The 12,954-nt window shown below is 47.3% G+C and overlaps 1 protein-coding gene across 1 annotated transcript in view; it reads right to left on the bottom strand.

The window, feature by feature from the left end:
* Nucleotides 1-10,838: 10,838 nt before the first annotated feature.
* Nucleotides 10,839-12,954, bottom strand: part of LOC134414032 (zinc finger protein 271-like) — a gene marked incomplete at both ends in the record, with an annotated part of 40,311 nt that continues 38,195 nt past the window's right edge. Inside the window, 2 exons of the mRNA XM_063148029.1 lie at nt 10,839-11,355; nt 11,440-11,776. Coding sequence (XP_063004099.1) covers nt 10,839-11,355; nt 11,440-11,776 — 854 coding nt within the window. The remainder of the gene's footprint in view (nt 11,356-11,439; nt 11,777-12,954) is intronic.

Raw genomic sequence — 12,954 nt, forward strand, 5'->3', positions numbered from 1 at the left:
AGCCAGCTTTGCCTCCGCCACCAGCTTCAGGCGGGTCGGATGGTGGGGGTGGGAGCAAGCCAGCTTCGCCTCCACCGCCAGCCTTGCCTCCGCCGCTACCCCTCAGTGAGCTGGCTCAGGTTACAGCTTCGGTGGGGGAAGAGTCCATTTCCATGCCAGAGCCAGCTACAGCGGGGGGGCTGATTGCCCCCCGCAGGCTGGCTCCGCGTGAGCCGGCTCCGGTTTCACTGTCAGCTCCAGCGGGGGAGGGGGGGCTCCCGCTTCCCCCGCACGAGCCAGCCTCTGCTTCACTGCCCCCCCCGCGCGAAAGCTCGGTGTCTGCACCGAAGCGCCAGCAGCATAGCACCCTTAAAGGGCGAGATCCCATCCCAGGGGCACACCGTGATCCATGGGGGGAGATGGCTAAACAGAGGAGGGAAGCTTGGGCTGCTTTGGCGAAAGAAGTAATGCAAATGGGGGATGGTGAGGCGGTGGAAATAGCTTCTAGTCTTGCATGTCCAGTTACATACACATCACAGTATGATGCACAGGGGAACCTTACGCATAATATAGCAGAATATACTCCCTTAGATTGGAAGCTGTTAACTCAGCTACGTTCTACGGTTAGTCAGTTTGGAGTAAAAAGTGAACCTGTTAAGCAAATGTTAGATTATCTTTTTAATACTCAGGTTTTATGTCCTAATGATTTAAGAGGAATAGTTCGGTTGATATTTACTCAGCATCAGCAGTTATTGTTTAATGCACATGACCCATTACATGGAGTAACAGTAAAGGAGCTGATGGGCTTAGAGGCATTTTTGCGTACAGAGGCACAGATGATATCGGGAGCAGATAAACTTAGAGAGTCTATGTGGTTAGTGCGTGCTGCAATAGACATGGTTAAAGAGCCAGGAGGGTTACCGGCTTATATGGGTATTAAGCAAGGAAGGGAAGAATCATTTGGAAATTTTATCGATAGAACAGCTACTGCTATAGATTGGGCTCGTGTTGCAGGGCGCTATTGAAGCAGTGTGCTTTGCAAAATAGCAATCCAGCAACCCAAAGAGTGTTAGCTACTTTAGGGGCAAACTGGACTATTGAGGAAGCATTAGAGTGAATGGCATTAATGCCAACAGCTTCACAGGCATTTATAGCAGAAGCCTTAAAGGAATTAGGATTAGGGTTGCAAAAGCGTAGTCTACTCAAAATCAGGTGTTAGCTGCTCTTGCTCCTCTCCAAAGCGGCTCACTGGCAGTCACGTAAAGAGGCTCGAGACCATTCATCAAGTGTTACCGATGCGGCAATGAGGGACAGACACAAGTTGCCGCCGTGACATCGGAGACACCAGCAGCTGCCGTAACATCGCTGCTACCTCCTGTCTGCAACCCGCAACAACACGGAGCCTCGGCTTGGATTTATCAGCAGCAGTAGACGTCACACTAATGATGAACCGGCCTGAGAGGATACCCACTGGAATAAAGGGTCCTCTTATACTAAATGGACAAACATGTGGAGCATTATTGCTGGGACGTTCCTCTATAACTATGTTGGGATTATTTGTTTTGCCTGGTGTTATCGATGCGGACTTTACAGGGGAAATACAAATTATGGCTTACACCCTTTATCCTCCGATTAAAATTACAAAAGGACAACGCATTGCACAATTGGTACCACTGTCACAAATGACATCGGGAATACAATCATTTACTGGGCAAGCACGGGATGAAAAAGGTTTTGGCTCTACTGGTGTTACACTTTTAACTGTGGATTTACAAAATAGACCAAAACAAAAGGTTGAAATTACCTATGGGCATCAAAGCATAACCCTTTATGGATTATTGGATACAGGAGCAGATACTAGCATCATTTCTCCAGAAGCATGGCCACAACATTGGCCTCTATTTCCTTCATCAAACATGCTCACAGGAGTAGGAGGATTTACATTGGCAAGTAGATCGCCGTCTTTGTCTGTGTGCATTGAGAATCAACAAATATCTGCTGTGTTTTCAATTGTTCAACTGCCTCCTACAGTTTCCTCTTTAATTGGAAGGGACATTTTAACACAATTGGGAGTGGTGTTAACTAATCAGCACCCTTTGGGGTAATTGCCATTGCTTGGACTTTCCCCATTCCACTCACCTGGAAAACAGATACACCGGTGATGGTTAAGCAATGGCCATTAAAAGGGGAGAGTCTTATGCATGCCCATGAATTGGTACAGGAACAATATGCAAAAGGGCACCTACAACTGTCCACAAGCCCTTGGAATACACCTATTTTTGTAATCAAAAAGAAATCAGGGAAATATCGTTTGATACATGATTTGAGGGCTGTAAATGACCAAATGGAACCAATGTGGGCCTTACAGCCTGGTCTTCCAAATCCAGCTATGATTCCAGAACACTGGCCACTTTTAATTATTGACCTAAAGGATTGTTTTTTCACTATTGGCCTGCATCCTGATGACATGAAGAGATTTGCTTTTACTTTACCAGCAATAAATCGTGGGGAACCAGATAAAAGATTTGAATGGACATCTCTTCCGCAGGGCATGCACAACTCCCCCACTTTATGTCAGCTTTATGTTGATGCTGCATTACAGCCACTACGTCGTAAATGGCCAGCAACTATAATATATCATTACATGGACGATATTTTGTTTGCACAGCAACAGCCATTCTCCTCTTTACAGATTAACACCATTATAAATACTCTTGCTGCATATTCACTTGTTATTGCTGCAGAGAAAATTCAGACTACAAAGCCCTGGAAATATTTGAGATGGACTTTGACGGATCAAATAGTGATACCACAAAAATTGGAATTACAATTGGACATTAAAACTCTACATGATGCACAGAAGTTGCTGGCAGACTTACAGTGGCTGAAGCCTATTGTGGGAATACCAAATCACTTATTAGAAGCCCTACGGCCTTTGTTAAAAGGCGTGGACCCTACTACTCCTGTACACCTGACAAAGGAGCATCGTCTTGCCTTGCAGCAAATTAGTAACTGTGTACAGCAAGGGTATGTGTCTCGTCGACAACTCGACCACCCCATTGACCTTACTATTTGGAATAGCCCTTGCCACTTGCTTGGTGCTCTCTCTCAGTTGCAAAAGAAAACGGGGGAGATACAGGTGTTGGAATGGTTATCACCACCACTACAGCATAAGAAAACAATATCTTCAAAAATTGAACAATTGGCTGCATTAATCAAAAAGGGGCGTCTCAGAATTCTTGAAGTGGATGGTAGAGAACCTGCTAATATTAGATTGCCTATGGAAAAAGAAACCTTGGACTGGTACTTGATAAATTCAAAGAATTTACAAGAAGCATTATTGATGTCACCTGCTAAAGTAGAGACTAGTAAATTAGTGCCTAGAGTTTTGCAATGGATGACAGAATGGAACTGGATTACTCGACCTTTAAGAGAAGAAAACCCCATAGAAGGAGCTATTACAGTTTTTACAGATGCAGGAAAGAAATCAAGGCGTGCTGCTGTTACCTGGCAAGAAAAAGGACAATGGAAGCATCAACTCCTCACAGCAGACCCTGCAGATAGCTTACAAACTTTGGAATTGTTAGCAGTAGTATGGGCGGTGTCCAACTTACAGGAGCCTTTAAATGTGGTCACAGACTCTATGTATGTTGCAGGAGTAGTCAAACGAATAGAGGAAGCAGCAATTAAGGAAGTGAATAATAAACGATTGTATGAGTTACTGATACAGTTAAGGAAGGCTTTACGAGAAAGAAAGGCAGCATATTCTGTGATTCATATTAGGAGCCATAAGTGGTCTGAAGGTTTAGGAGAAGGGAATGAACATGCAGATAAATTGGTTACCCTACCCACTGATAATTCTTGTCCTATTGACAAGCACACATTGGCCAGAAAAGCACATAGTAGATATCATCAAAATGCAAGAGGTTTAGCAAAACACTTTGAGCTGAGTTTGTCAGAAGCCAAGGCCATTGTCAGAGCATGTCCAACATGTAGTTATCATAATGGTGGGATAGGTCTAGGCATCGGGGTTAATCCTCGAGGTTTAAAAATAAATGAGATATGGCAAATGGATGTTACACACGTAGCTAGATTCGGTAAAGTCAAGCATGTGCACGTCACCATAGATACATATAGTCATTACATATGGGCTACGGCTCAGGCAGGACAGAAAGCTATACAGGTTATCAGACATCTGTTAAGTTGTTTCGCTGTTATGGGAGTTCCAAAGAGTATCAAAACGGATAATGGTCCAGCTTATGTAAGTGCTAGGGTCCGGAAATTTTTGAATCAGTGGTCTGTTAAGCACGTGACAGGTATTCCACACTCTTCTACTGGACAGGCAATAGTGGAAAGAGCAAACGGTACCCTTAAGCAGTATATTGAAAAACATCAAGATTTGACAGATCCACAAGCATGTTTGGCTAAGGTTTTGTATGTGATTAATCATTTATGCATTTTTGGGGAAGATGATACCCCCCCTGCAATGAAACATCATCCGAGGTCAGGTCAGGAAAATACTAAGGAAACAGAGGTCTGGGTTAAGTATAAGAACCCAAGTACAGGATTATGGGAAAAATCTGCAAAAGTATTATATTGGGGTCAGGGGTATCTTTGTGTTTCCTCACCTACAGGGCCTTTGTGGGTGCCTGCTAAGTGGACTAAACCTGTTTTTGATGCAGCCTCTGGTGGATCACCTTACGGAGGAGGACAAGAAGCGACTGGGGAAGAAACTGCTTCTAGTCCTACAACCACTACTGTTTCAATTGAAGGGGTACTCGGAAGCGGTGGACAGAGCACTGACACGTCACTATCGGACGGCCCAGGAGTTGATTGGTTTCATTGACTCATTATCAACTTTTCACTTAACAGATCCAGCGAAACTACATTGCCTTGACTGTCACAATCCACATTGTGCTGCCTGGATAGCTCTGCGTTGTGGGGGCTGTAAAAGAACTTTTTGGATAGAACAATCACTATTATGGGATTTGTGGTGTCATACTTGTGAACACGAGCATACGTGGGGAAAAAGCTGGCAAGATGAATTAAGGAGACAAACGGGGCAAAACGCATATATAGCTTTAAATCTTTATGAGTCTCCTGAACAGAAGGTTCTTGCTTATTATCGATGGGAAATACAATGTATTGTAAATAGAATTAAGGTTCAAAGTAAATCACGTATAGTTTCTATAAGGTGTAGGAAATTAGTGCCTTTAACACAGCATTCAGTTGTAGGACCCTTCCAAGGGGATCCTGATAGAGCATTAGATTGCTGCATTGATAAGTTGCAAAAATTAAGTTTGAAAGTGGCAGGACCGGTGAAATTAGGAGCAGCAAGATTGAAGACAGATAAGAAAAAGAAGGCAAAAAAGGGAACGGTCTCATTTGAATAGGGGTATCAGTGATTGCTAATTAATTTTCTATGATTAGAACAATTTTACTGTTGTGGGACCCTCGGGAGGATATAGTTGTTGAGGAGGATAACGAACAAGAACTACGATTACGAAATAAGATACACCTTGTGTTAAAGGAAAGACCTTGAGCTGTTAGCCTCATATAGTAAAAAGGCTGAAGAGGCTTTGCGATCACCACCATTGAATTGGTTGCATTGGGTTGAAGATACACAATTTTATACTGGTCCTTACTTACATTCGCTTCCTTGTTATGTTTGCAAAAAGGATAAAGATAAATGCTATGCATGGGTAGCTTTGCATTGTGCAGATTGTAATCAGGTTTATTGGTATTCACAGAAGTCATTGGGATATTTATGGTGCACATCTTGTTTTGGAAAGTGGATTCGAAATCATATCTGGGTTAGAGCTCTTGAACAAAGTACTGGCCTGCCAGGACGGACAGGATTACAGCTCTTTGAGAGTGCAGAACAAGTGGTTATAGCATATCTTAGGTGGAAGTTACAGGAAAACCTTAGAATATTTGAAATTACTAAAGCCTCACGCATCATAGCAGCTCGCTGCAAAGCTGATTTGCCTTCAAACTTACCTCGTGCTATACTTGTGAGCAAGGATGCTGATTTAGAATTAGATCAGTATATTCAAGAATTGACTCAGCCTTACAATAGACAATCTAGCAAACCAGGGAAAAGACAGCGAAGAAAGGAAAAACAACGTAAGCAGAAGGAAGAAAAGGAGAAGCAAAGCAAGCAGAAAGAAAAATGAGGTTTGTTTTTGTAATACTGCTCAATGCTGTAGCAAGTGAGGCAGTAGGAGTAACACACTTTAGTCAACCAAGGGAAAATTTATGGGTAACGCTTGCTAATCAAACTAACCAATCATCACTCTGTCTTAGTCTTGGAGGAGTCACTAACCCATTTCGAACATGCCTGGTGGGACTTCCGGTGTGGTCTCCTGGAGAATTTTGCAGTTTGATAAACAATCATACCTTATGTATGTCTAACATGTCAAACATCACATTGCCGGTGCAACAAGGGTATACTGCAGGTCAGAGTGATGGCTATCATCAATGTTTACTAATCCAATCACTTAACACCTCTTTGCATTCTCCTCCTGAAGAATTGGATCTTTTTGGAAGTACAAATGCCAGCATATCTAACACTACAGCTGGTGGATGGTTTAGCTTCAAACTTTCGGGTGCTCAGAATTTAAACCAACCTAAAGAAACATGGGCCACCCTAGATTCATCCCTGAATGTGAGTGAATTCTCTCCACAGCATTACAGTCAATGTAACGGCACCAATATCACGGCACCAATGAAATTACCCACAGGAATATTTTTGATTTGTGGAGACAGGGCATGGAATGGTATACCAGTTAAACCACAGGGTGGACCCTGTTTTTTGGGAAAATTGTCACTCTTTCATCCTAATGTGTCCTTGCTAATGCAGCTGAGTCAAAATTCAAACAGGAGAAAACATAGCATACATGACTTAGACTGCAGCAAGATAGGAGATCCACGGTTTTGGGGCACATTCAAACAGGTGGTGGTTTCAACGATCTTACCAGGAGGATCTGCCAATAAAGCCATGAATTTAGGAAAACAATTAGGATGCTGGGCAAGGGATGAGCTGAACAAGACATCACAAATTCTAGACATGTTAACTGCAGATGTGCAAAGTGTTAACCATGCTGTTTTGCAAAATAGAGCTGCTGTAGATTTTTTGCTCTTAGCACAAGGACATGGATGTGAAGAGTTCGAGGGAATGTGTTGCATGAATCTGTCTGATCATTCGGTGTCCATTCACACTAAGATAAAAGAATTACAACAGGGACTTCACAAACTTAAGAAAGAAGACGGTTTAGGAATTGACGAATGGCTTAAAGGCCTGGGACTCGGACCGTGGCTGAGGAACCTTGTGATCTATGCTATAGGACTGCTGGGTGTAATTTTACTGTTTTTGCTTATTTTGCCTTGTATCTTTAACTGTATCCAAAACATGGTCAGCCGTACAATAGCAAAAACATGGCAAACTAATCTCCTTGCACAAGAAGAAAACGGGGGAAATGTGGAGAGCATTATTAATAATTGGTTAGCTGAGAAAGGCCACACTGATATAATGCCACTGGTTAAGCTGAAGGAGAAAAGTCAGCAGTCAGCAAGCTAAAAGGAAGAGTCAGCAGTGACCTTGCTGCAACATGAGGATAGGGAGTTGAGATTAGTCCTGAATATATCCTAAGAATATGTAGAAAGTATCAACAGTAGAACCATAGGAATGTAGAAGTAGGCGTAGGTGCTGATATGTAAGCTGACCAATCCTGAGCTCAACTTTTGCAATATGTATGAAGCTCATTATTAACTGTATTTAACCCGCCGTACTGATCAATAAAATTGAGCCTGTGATGATCAAACTGATGTCCTGGTTCCCTTCCGTCGACAACAGTTATTCCAGAGAAGTGGATTTCCCATCCCAGGAATTGTCCAAGAGCAGGAACTTTGTGCAACCTGACATAGGGAAACCCCATCCCCTCCCCAAGGACAGAATTCCTTTACTGTGGGTTGTCTGATGTGCTGGGTACCCTCACAACGCTTCTGCCCAGAAAGTCTTCTGAGGGCAGCCAGGCTGCTGCAGGGGCAGTGGCCTCGCAGCCATCACCATGGCAGCCCTGTCCCCTGGGCCTGGCTCTCCCCTTTCCTCTGCCCCTGCCATGGCTCTGCTGGCATGAAGAGTTTTGTCATTAATATCTTGTCCCCAAGGCGCTGGGGCCAATGGCTTCCCAGTCAGGCTCCTGGAGCAGAAGTGGCTTTTCAGAGCTGAGCCAGGAATGAGCCCTGAGGCAGCAGCTCTGCAGTGGTGGCCACCAGGCCGAGCTGCCAAGGGAGGCTTCTGGCCATGGCCTGCAAGCAGCTGCTGCTGCCAAGGTGCCTTTGGTGCCTCAGGCTCTCCCTGGCACAGCTCCCAGCACGGCACTCTGCCCTTGTGCCCGAGCCCTTCCCTGTGCTGGGGCTGGCCTGGGGCTTTTCCTGCAGCGGGACCTGCCCTGCTGATGGCACTGAAAAGGCAGTTCCTGCTGGAGCAGGAGGCTCTGCCTGCAATGGGCTCCAACAACTCTGGCAAGGCCCTGTTTGCAAAGCCCCCAGTGGGAAATGAAGGAGGGGTGTCACACTGCTTTTGGGGTGAATAATGCTGAAACCAGCTTGACTCCTCCATCCCAAAGTTCAACATCCTCAGAGGGAGCTGAAGCTGTGGCAGAGCTGGAAAAATCCCCTGAGAAAGGAACAACCAAGTGACACACCACTGAGAGCTTCTGCAGAGCTGCTGAGCTGGCACAGCCTGGGCACATCTGACTGACAGGGCAGCACCTCAGACTAGAAAAGCCCCATCCCAAATTTTAATGGCAACATCTCCTGACATTTCCCTTCTTGGGGGGTGTGGAAATTCCTCCCTGCAGTGGGGACACCCCTCAAGGTCACTGCTCCATCCTGAGTCGAAGGGATTTGCACACAGTCATTGGTCTGCAGGAGTAACATCGATCTCTGCATAATTACAGATTTTGCTTTAATGCAGTTCCTTTGAAATAATTTCTTAGTGCTCTGTATAATATATTATACATCTCTTACATCCTGGTTAAATATTTATGATTCAGGCAATTTTCTCTAATCATTACCATAATATATCATACATATTTATATAAAACTATCTGGTTTGCCATCCCTAATCCTGTGGGACAAATTCTACAAAGATTTAATTCCAATTTTATAATTCTTTACACACAAACTCTGTAAAAGTCTGGAACTGGGATTGGAAACCACTGCTCCAAGGCTCCTCTCACAGAAGGAGTTGAGAAAGCCTGGAGGTCCTTGGGGGTATTTTGGGATCTGTGGGGGCTACTGGGGCTCCTTTCTGCACCTCGTGACCCAACATGAGCGTCTCTAATAAACATTGCCTGAAGCTCCCACTGTGCCCATGACAGGAACCCCTGTGAGTGTCTGGAACATCCTGGCTCTTTGGCAGCCTGGGGACTCCTGGGATGTCACCGTGGAGCCCCCGTGAGTGCCTGTGACAGATCAGAGCCTTTGCAGCCCAAGGTTCCCTGGGATGTCACCATGGAATGGCTGTGACTGCCTCTGACCACAGGGCTCTTTACCATTCCCAGAAAGCCCTGGGAGGTCTCCATGGAGCGCCTGTCTCTGCCTGTGACATTCCAGCTCTGGAACAGCCTGGAGACTCTTGGAAAGTCCCCATGGAACCCCTCTGAGGGCCTGTGACAAATCTGATCCCTAGCAGGCAATCACCACCAGGACCCGTTGCTATGGTCAGTTTCCATGGCAAACATCACCAGACCCCTGTTGCTATGCTCAGTCCCTCAACAGCTCCATGGAGACCCCATGCCAGGGGTGGTTGTCATGGAGACCAGCTTGGGCCTGCAGCCAGAGCCCAATGTTACGGCAACCATTTGCAGCCCCATCCCCAGGCTCATGGGATCCCAGAACCACAGAATTGGCTGAGCTGGGAGGGACCCATCAGGATCCTCAAGTCCAACTGCCGGCCCTGCACAGGACACCCCAACAATGCCAGCCTGGGCCTGGCAGTGCTGTCCAAACGCTGCTGGAGCTCAGAGAGCCCTGGAGCTTCCCTGGGGAGCCTGGGCAGGGCCCCAGCAGCCTCTGGGCAAAAACCTTTCCCTGACATCCAACCTGAGCCTGCCCTGACTCAGCTGCAGCCGTTCCCTCCACTCCTGTCCCTGGGCACCAGAGGGAAGAGGTTCCCACAGCCCCAGCCAGGGACCCGCTCTCAAGGCTGTTGCCATGGCCACCAGGGCTGGGACCAGCTGGGATGCTCGGTTTCCATGGGCCGGGCTTCAGGAATGGGATTCCCCAATTTCCTGCTCCCGCTAAAACCGCCCTGCCTTCACTGCCCTCCAGCCTCCCATGGAAAGCACAAAAGGCAAAGATCCCGGGCTGGGATAAGAACAATTTATTGGGAAAAGCAATGAGATAAGGAAAAAATGGAACAGAAATTATATTGATAACAGAAGGGATAAGAAAAACTATTTACAGGGAAAACTAAACACAATTCACTGGGTCTGCCTGGCCACAATTTCCCCTGCCTGGAAAGGACACCCTTCTCTTCAGGGAGAGAGAGAGTCCCTTTCCTGCCCCTAGGAATGACCTGAGGTGGGAGTAAATGTAATGACAGGGCCATGGCCAGACCCTCATGTTCTTCCATCCCACATCATATCATTGGCAGGAGCAGGAAAGGTACAGCTGTCTTCCCAGCATGGATCACAGGGAAAATGGGTCCCCAGGGCTCTTCCCAACGTGGGTTCTCCCATGGGGGATAAAGCTGGAGCAGTGCATGAACTCTTCCTGCAACTGGGGCATGTGCAGGGTTTCTTTTACTGGTGACTCCGTTGGTGTCTGGCCAAGTGAGAGCTGCTGGAGAAGCTCTTCCCACACTGAGGACACTCATAGGGCCTCTCCCCAGTGTGGATGCGCCGGTGGGTGATGAGGGTGGAGTTGTGCTTGAAGCCCTTCCCGCAGTCAGGGCAGCGGAAGGGCCTCTCATCTGTGTGAATCCGCTGGTGCTGGAGGAGATGAGAACTTGTATAAAACTTCTTCTGACAGTCAGGGCACTTGTAGGGCTTCTCCCCAGTGTGGGTCATTTGGTGGATGATCAATTGGGGCCTCCTAGTAAAGGTCATTCCACATTCCCCACACTTGTATGGCCTTTCCCCAGAGTGGATCCTCTGGTGGCAGCTCAAGAGAGACTTCAGACTGAAGCTCTTCCCACATTCCCCACATTCATAGGGCCGTTCTCTGGTGTGGGTCTTCTGGTGGGAGATCAGGTTAGAGTTCTGGCTAAAGCTCATCCCACATTCCCCACACTCGTAGGGCCTCTCCCCAGTGTGGGTCTGCTTGTGCCTGATGAGGTGGGAGTTGCGCTTGAAGCCCTTCCCGCAGCTAGGGCAGAGGAAGGGTCTCTCATCCGTGTGAATCCGCTCATGCAGGAGGAGATCAGAGCTGGTGTGAAACCTCTTCTGACACTCAGGACACTCGTAGGGCCTCTCCCCAGTGTGGATGCGCCGGTGGCTGACGAGGGTGTAGTTGCGCTTGAAGCCCTTCCCACAGTCAGGGCAGCGGAAGGGCCTCTCATCTGTGTGAATCTGCTGGTGCTGGAGGAGACTGGAGCTGGTCTGAAACCTCTTCTGACACTGGGCACACTCGTAGGGCTTCTCCCCAGTGTGGATGCGTTGGTGGGTGATGAGGGCGGAGCTGTAGCTGAAGCCCTTCCCACATTCCCCACACTTGTAGGGCCATTCCCCGGTGTGGATCATATGGTGGCTCATCAGGGTGCTGCTGTGCCTGAAGCTCTTCTCACACTCTGAGCACTTGTAGGGCTTCTTCCGATCATGAAGCTGCTCATGGACCACCAGCGCTGAGCTTTGGCTCAAGCTCTGTCCACCTTCATGGCTCAGGGTGGGTCTTTCCTCCTCAGAGCACACTGGGCTGGCTTTGGAGCCCCTCTTCCTGTGGGATCTCTGAGGCATTTCCTCCCAGTTAGAATTCTGCACCGTGGCACTGCACAAAATGGCCTCTTCCACGAGGTTCTTTTGGGGGAATTTGTCCTTCTTGGTCTCTATCCTCAGCTCCTTGTCTGGGGCAGGAAGGACAAGGAGAGGATGGGATTTGCCTCCGTGCCAGAGGGAAGTAGAAGGAGATCCCCCCAGTGCATCCCCAGCAGGACGGCGTTGGCAGCAGGGTTGTACTGCAGCTGGGGGCCGTGCTGGGCTGGGAGATGGAGCAGGAGAGAGGGGGAAAGGGGCACTCACTTCCTCCTCACCTGCCTGGGTGTCCTGAGGCATCTTCCTCTTCCTCGCAGTCTCTCCCTCCATCTGGCTACGTTTTAGGAATGGGAAATCCCGTTTTGGGAGGAAAACAAGGAATCAGCACACTAAATTTTGCACCGGACTGAAGGCAAACCTGGGGGAGAGTCTAAACCAGAATTACAATTCAAAAACAAAGTTAGGATCAAGGCAATGATACAGAAACCCTGCCTTAAACTTACAGAGTCAGGATATAACCTGACACCCTGTTGGTCACGGTGCTGGCTGCAGTCCTATTAAATGGTGGCTGCAGTCCTGTTGGAGTGATGAACGTGATTCTGTCAGAGCAGTGATCCTGTAGAAGGGTCTGGTCTTCCTCTGAAGGTCCAGTGGTTAGTTATGGAGCTCTTGTCCTCTGGGAATCCAGTAGGCAAGCTGCTCCTGGTATTTCCAGCCTATGCTTATATCCAGGTAGGAATGCTCGGGTCCTCTCCCTGGGCGGAGCATCCCACAATGGAATGATGGAATTTTATCAGTCCTGCAGTGACACTCAATGGCCCATTCACAGAAGATATCTCCCCTGGAGGGTGTTATCAGGGGTGAGTCATGGAAGAGATAAAGAACCCTACCCCACCTGTTTATAGCAGTTGATGAAGATGGGGATTGAAAACATGCATTTGGTTACATCTTGCATGGCAACCTGAAACAGTGGGGTAATCCCTGCTCAGGGGGTGAA

Source organism: Melospiza melodia, unplaced genomic scaffold (assembly GCF_035770615.1).
Source record: "Melospiza melodia melodia isolate bMelMel2 unplaced genomic scaffold, bMelMel2.pri scaffold_91, whole genome shotgun sequence".
Lineage (NCBI taxonomy): Eukaryota > Metazoa > Chordata > Aves > Passeriformes > Passerellidae > Melospiza > Melospiza melodia.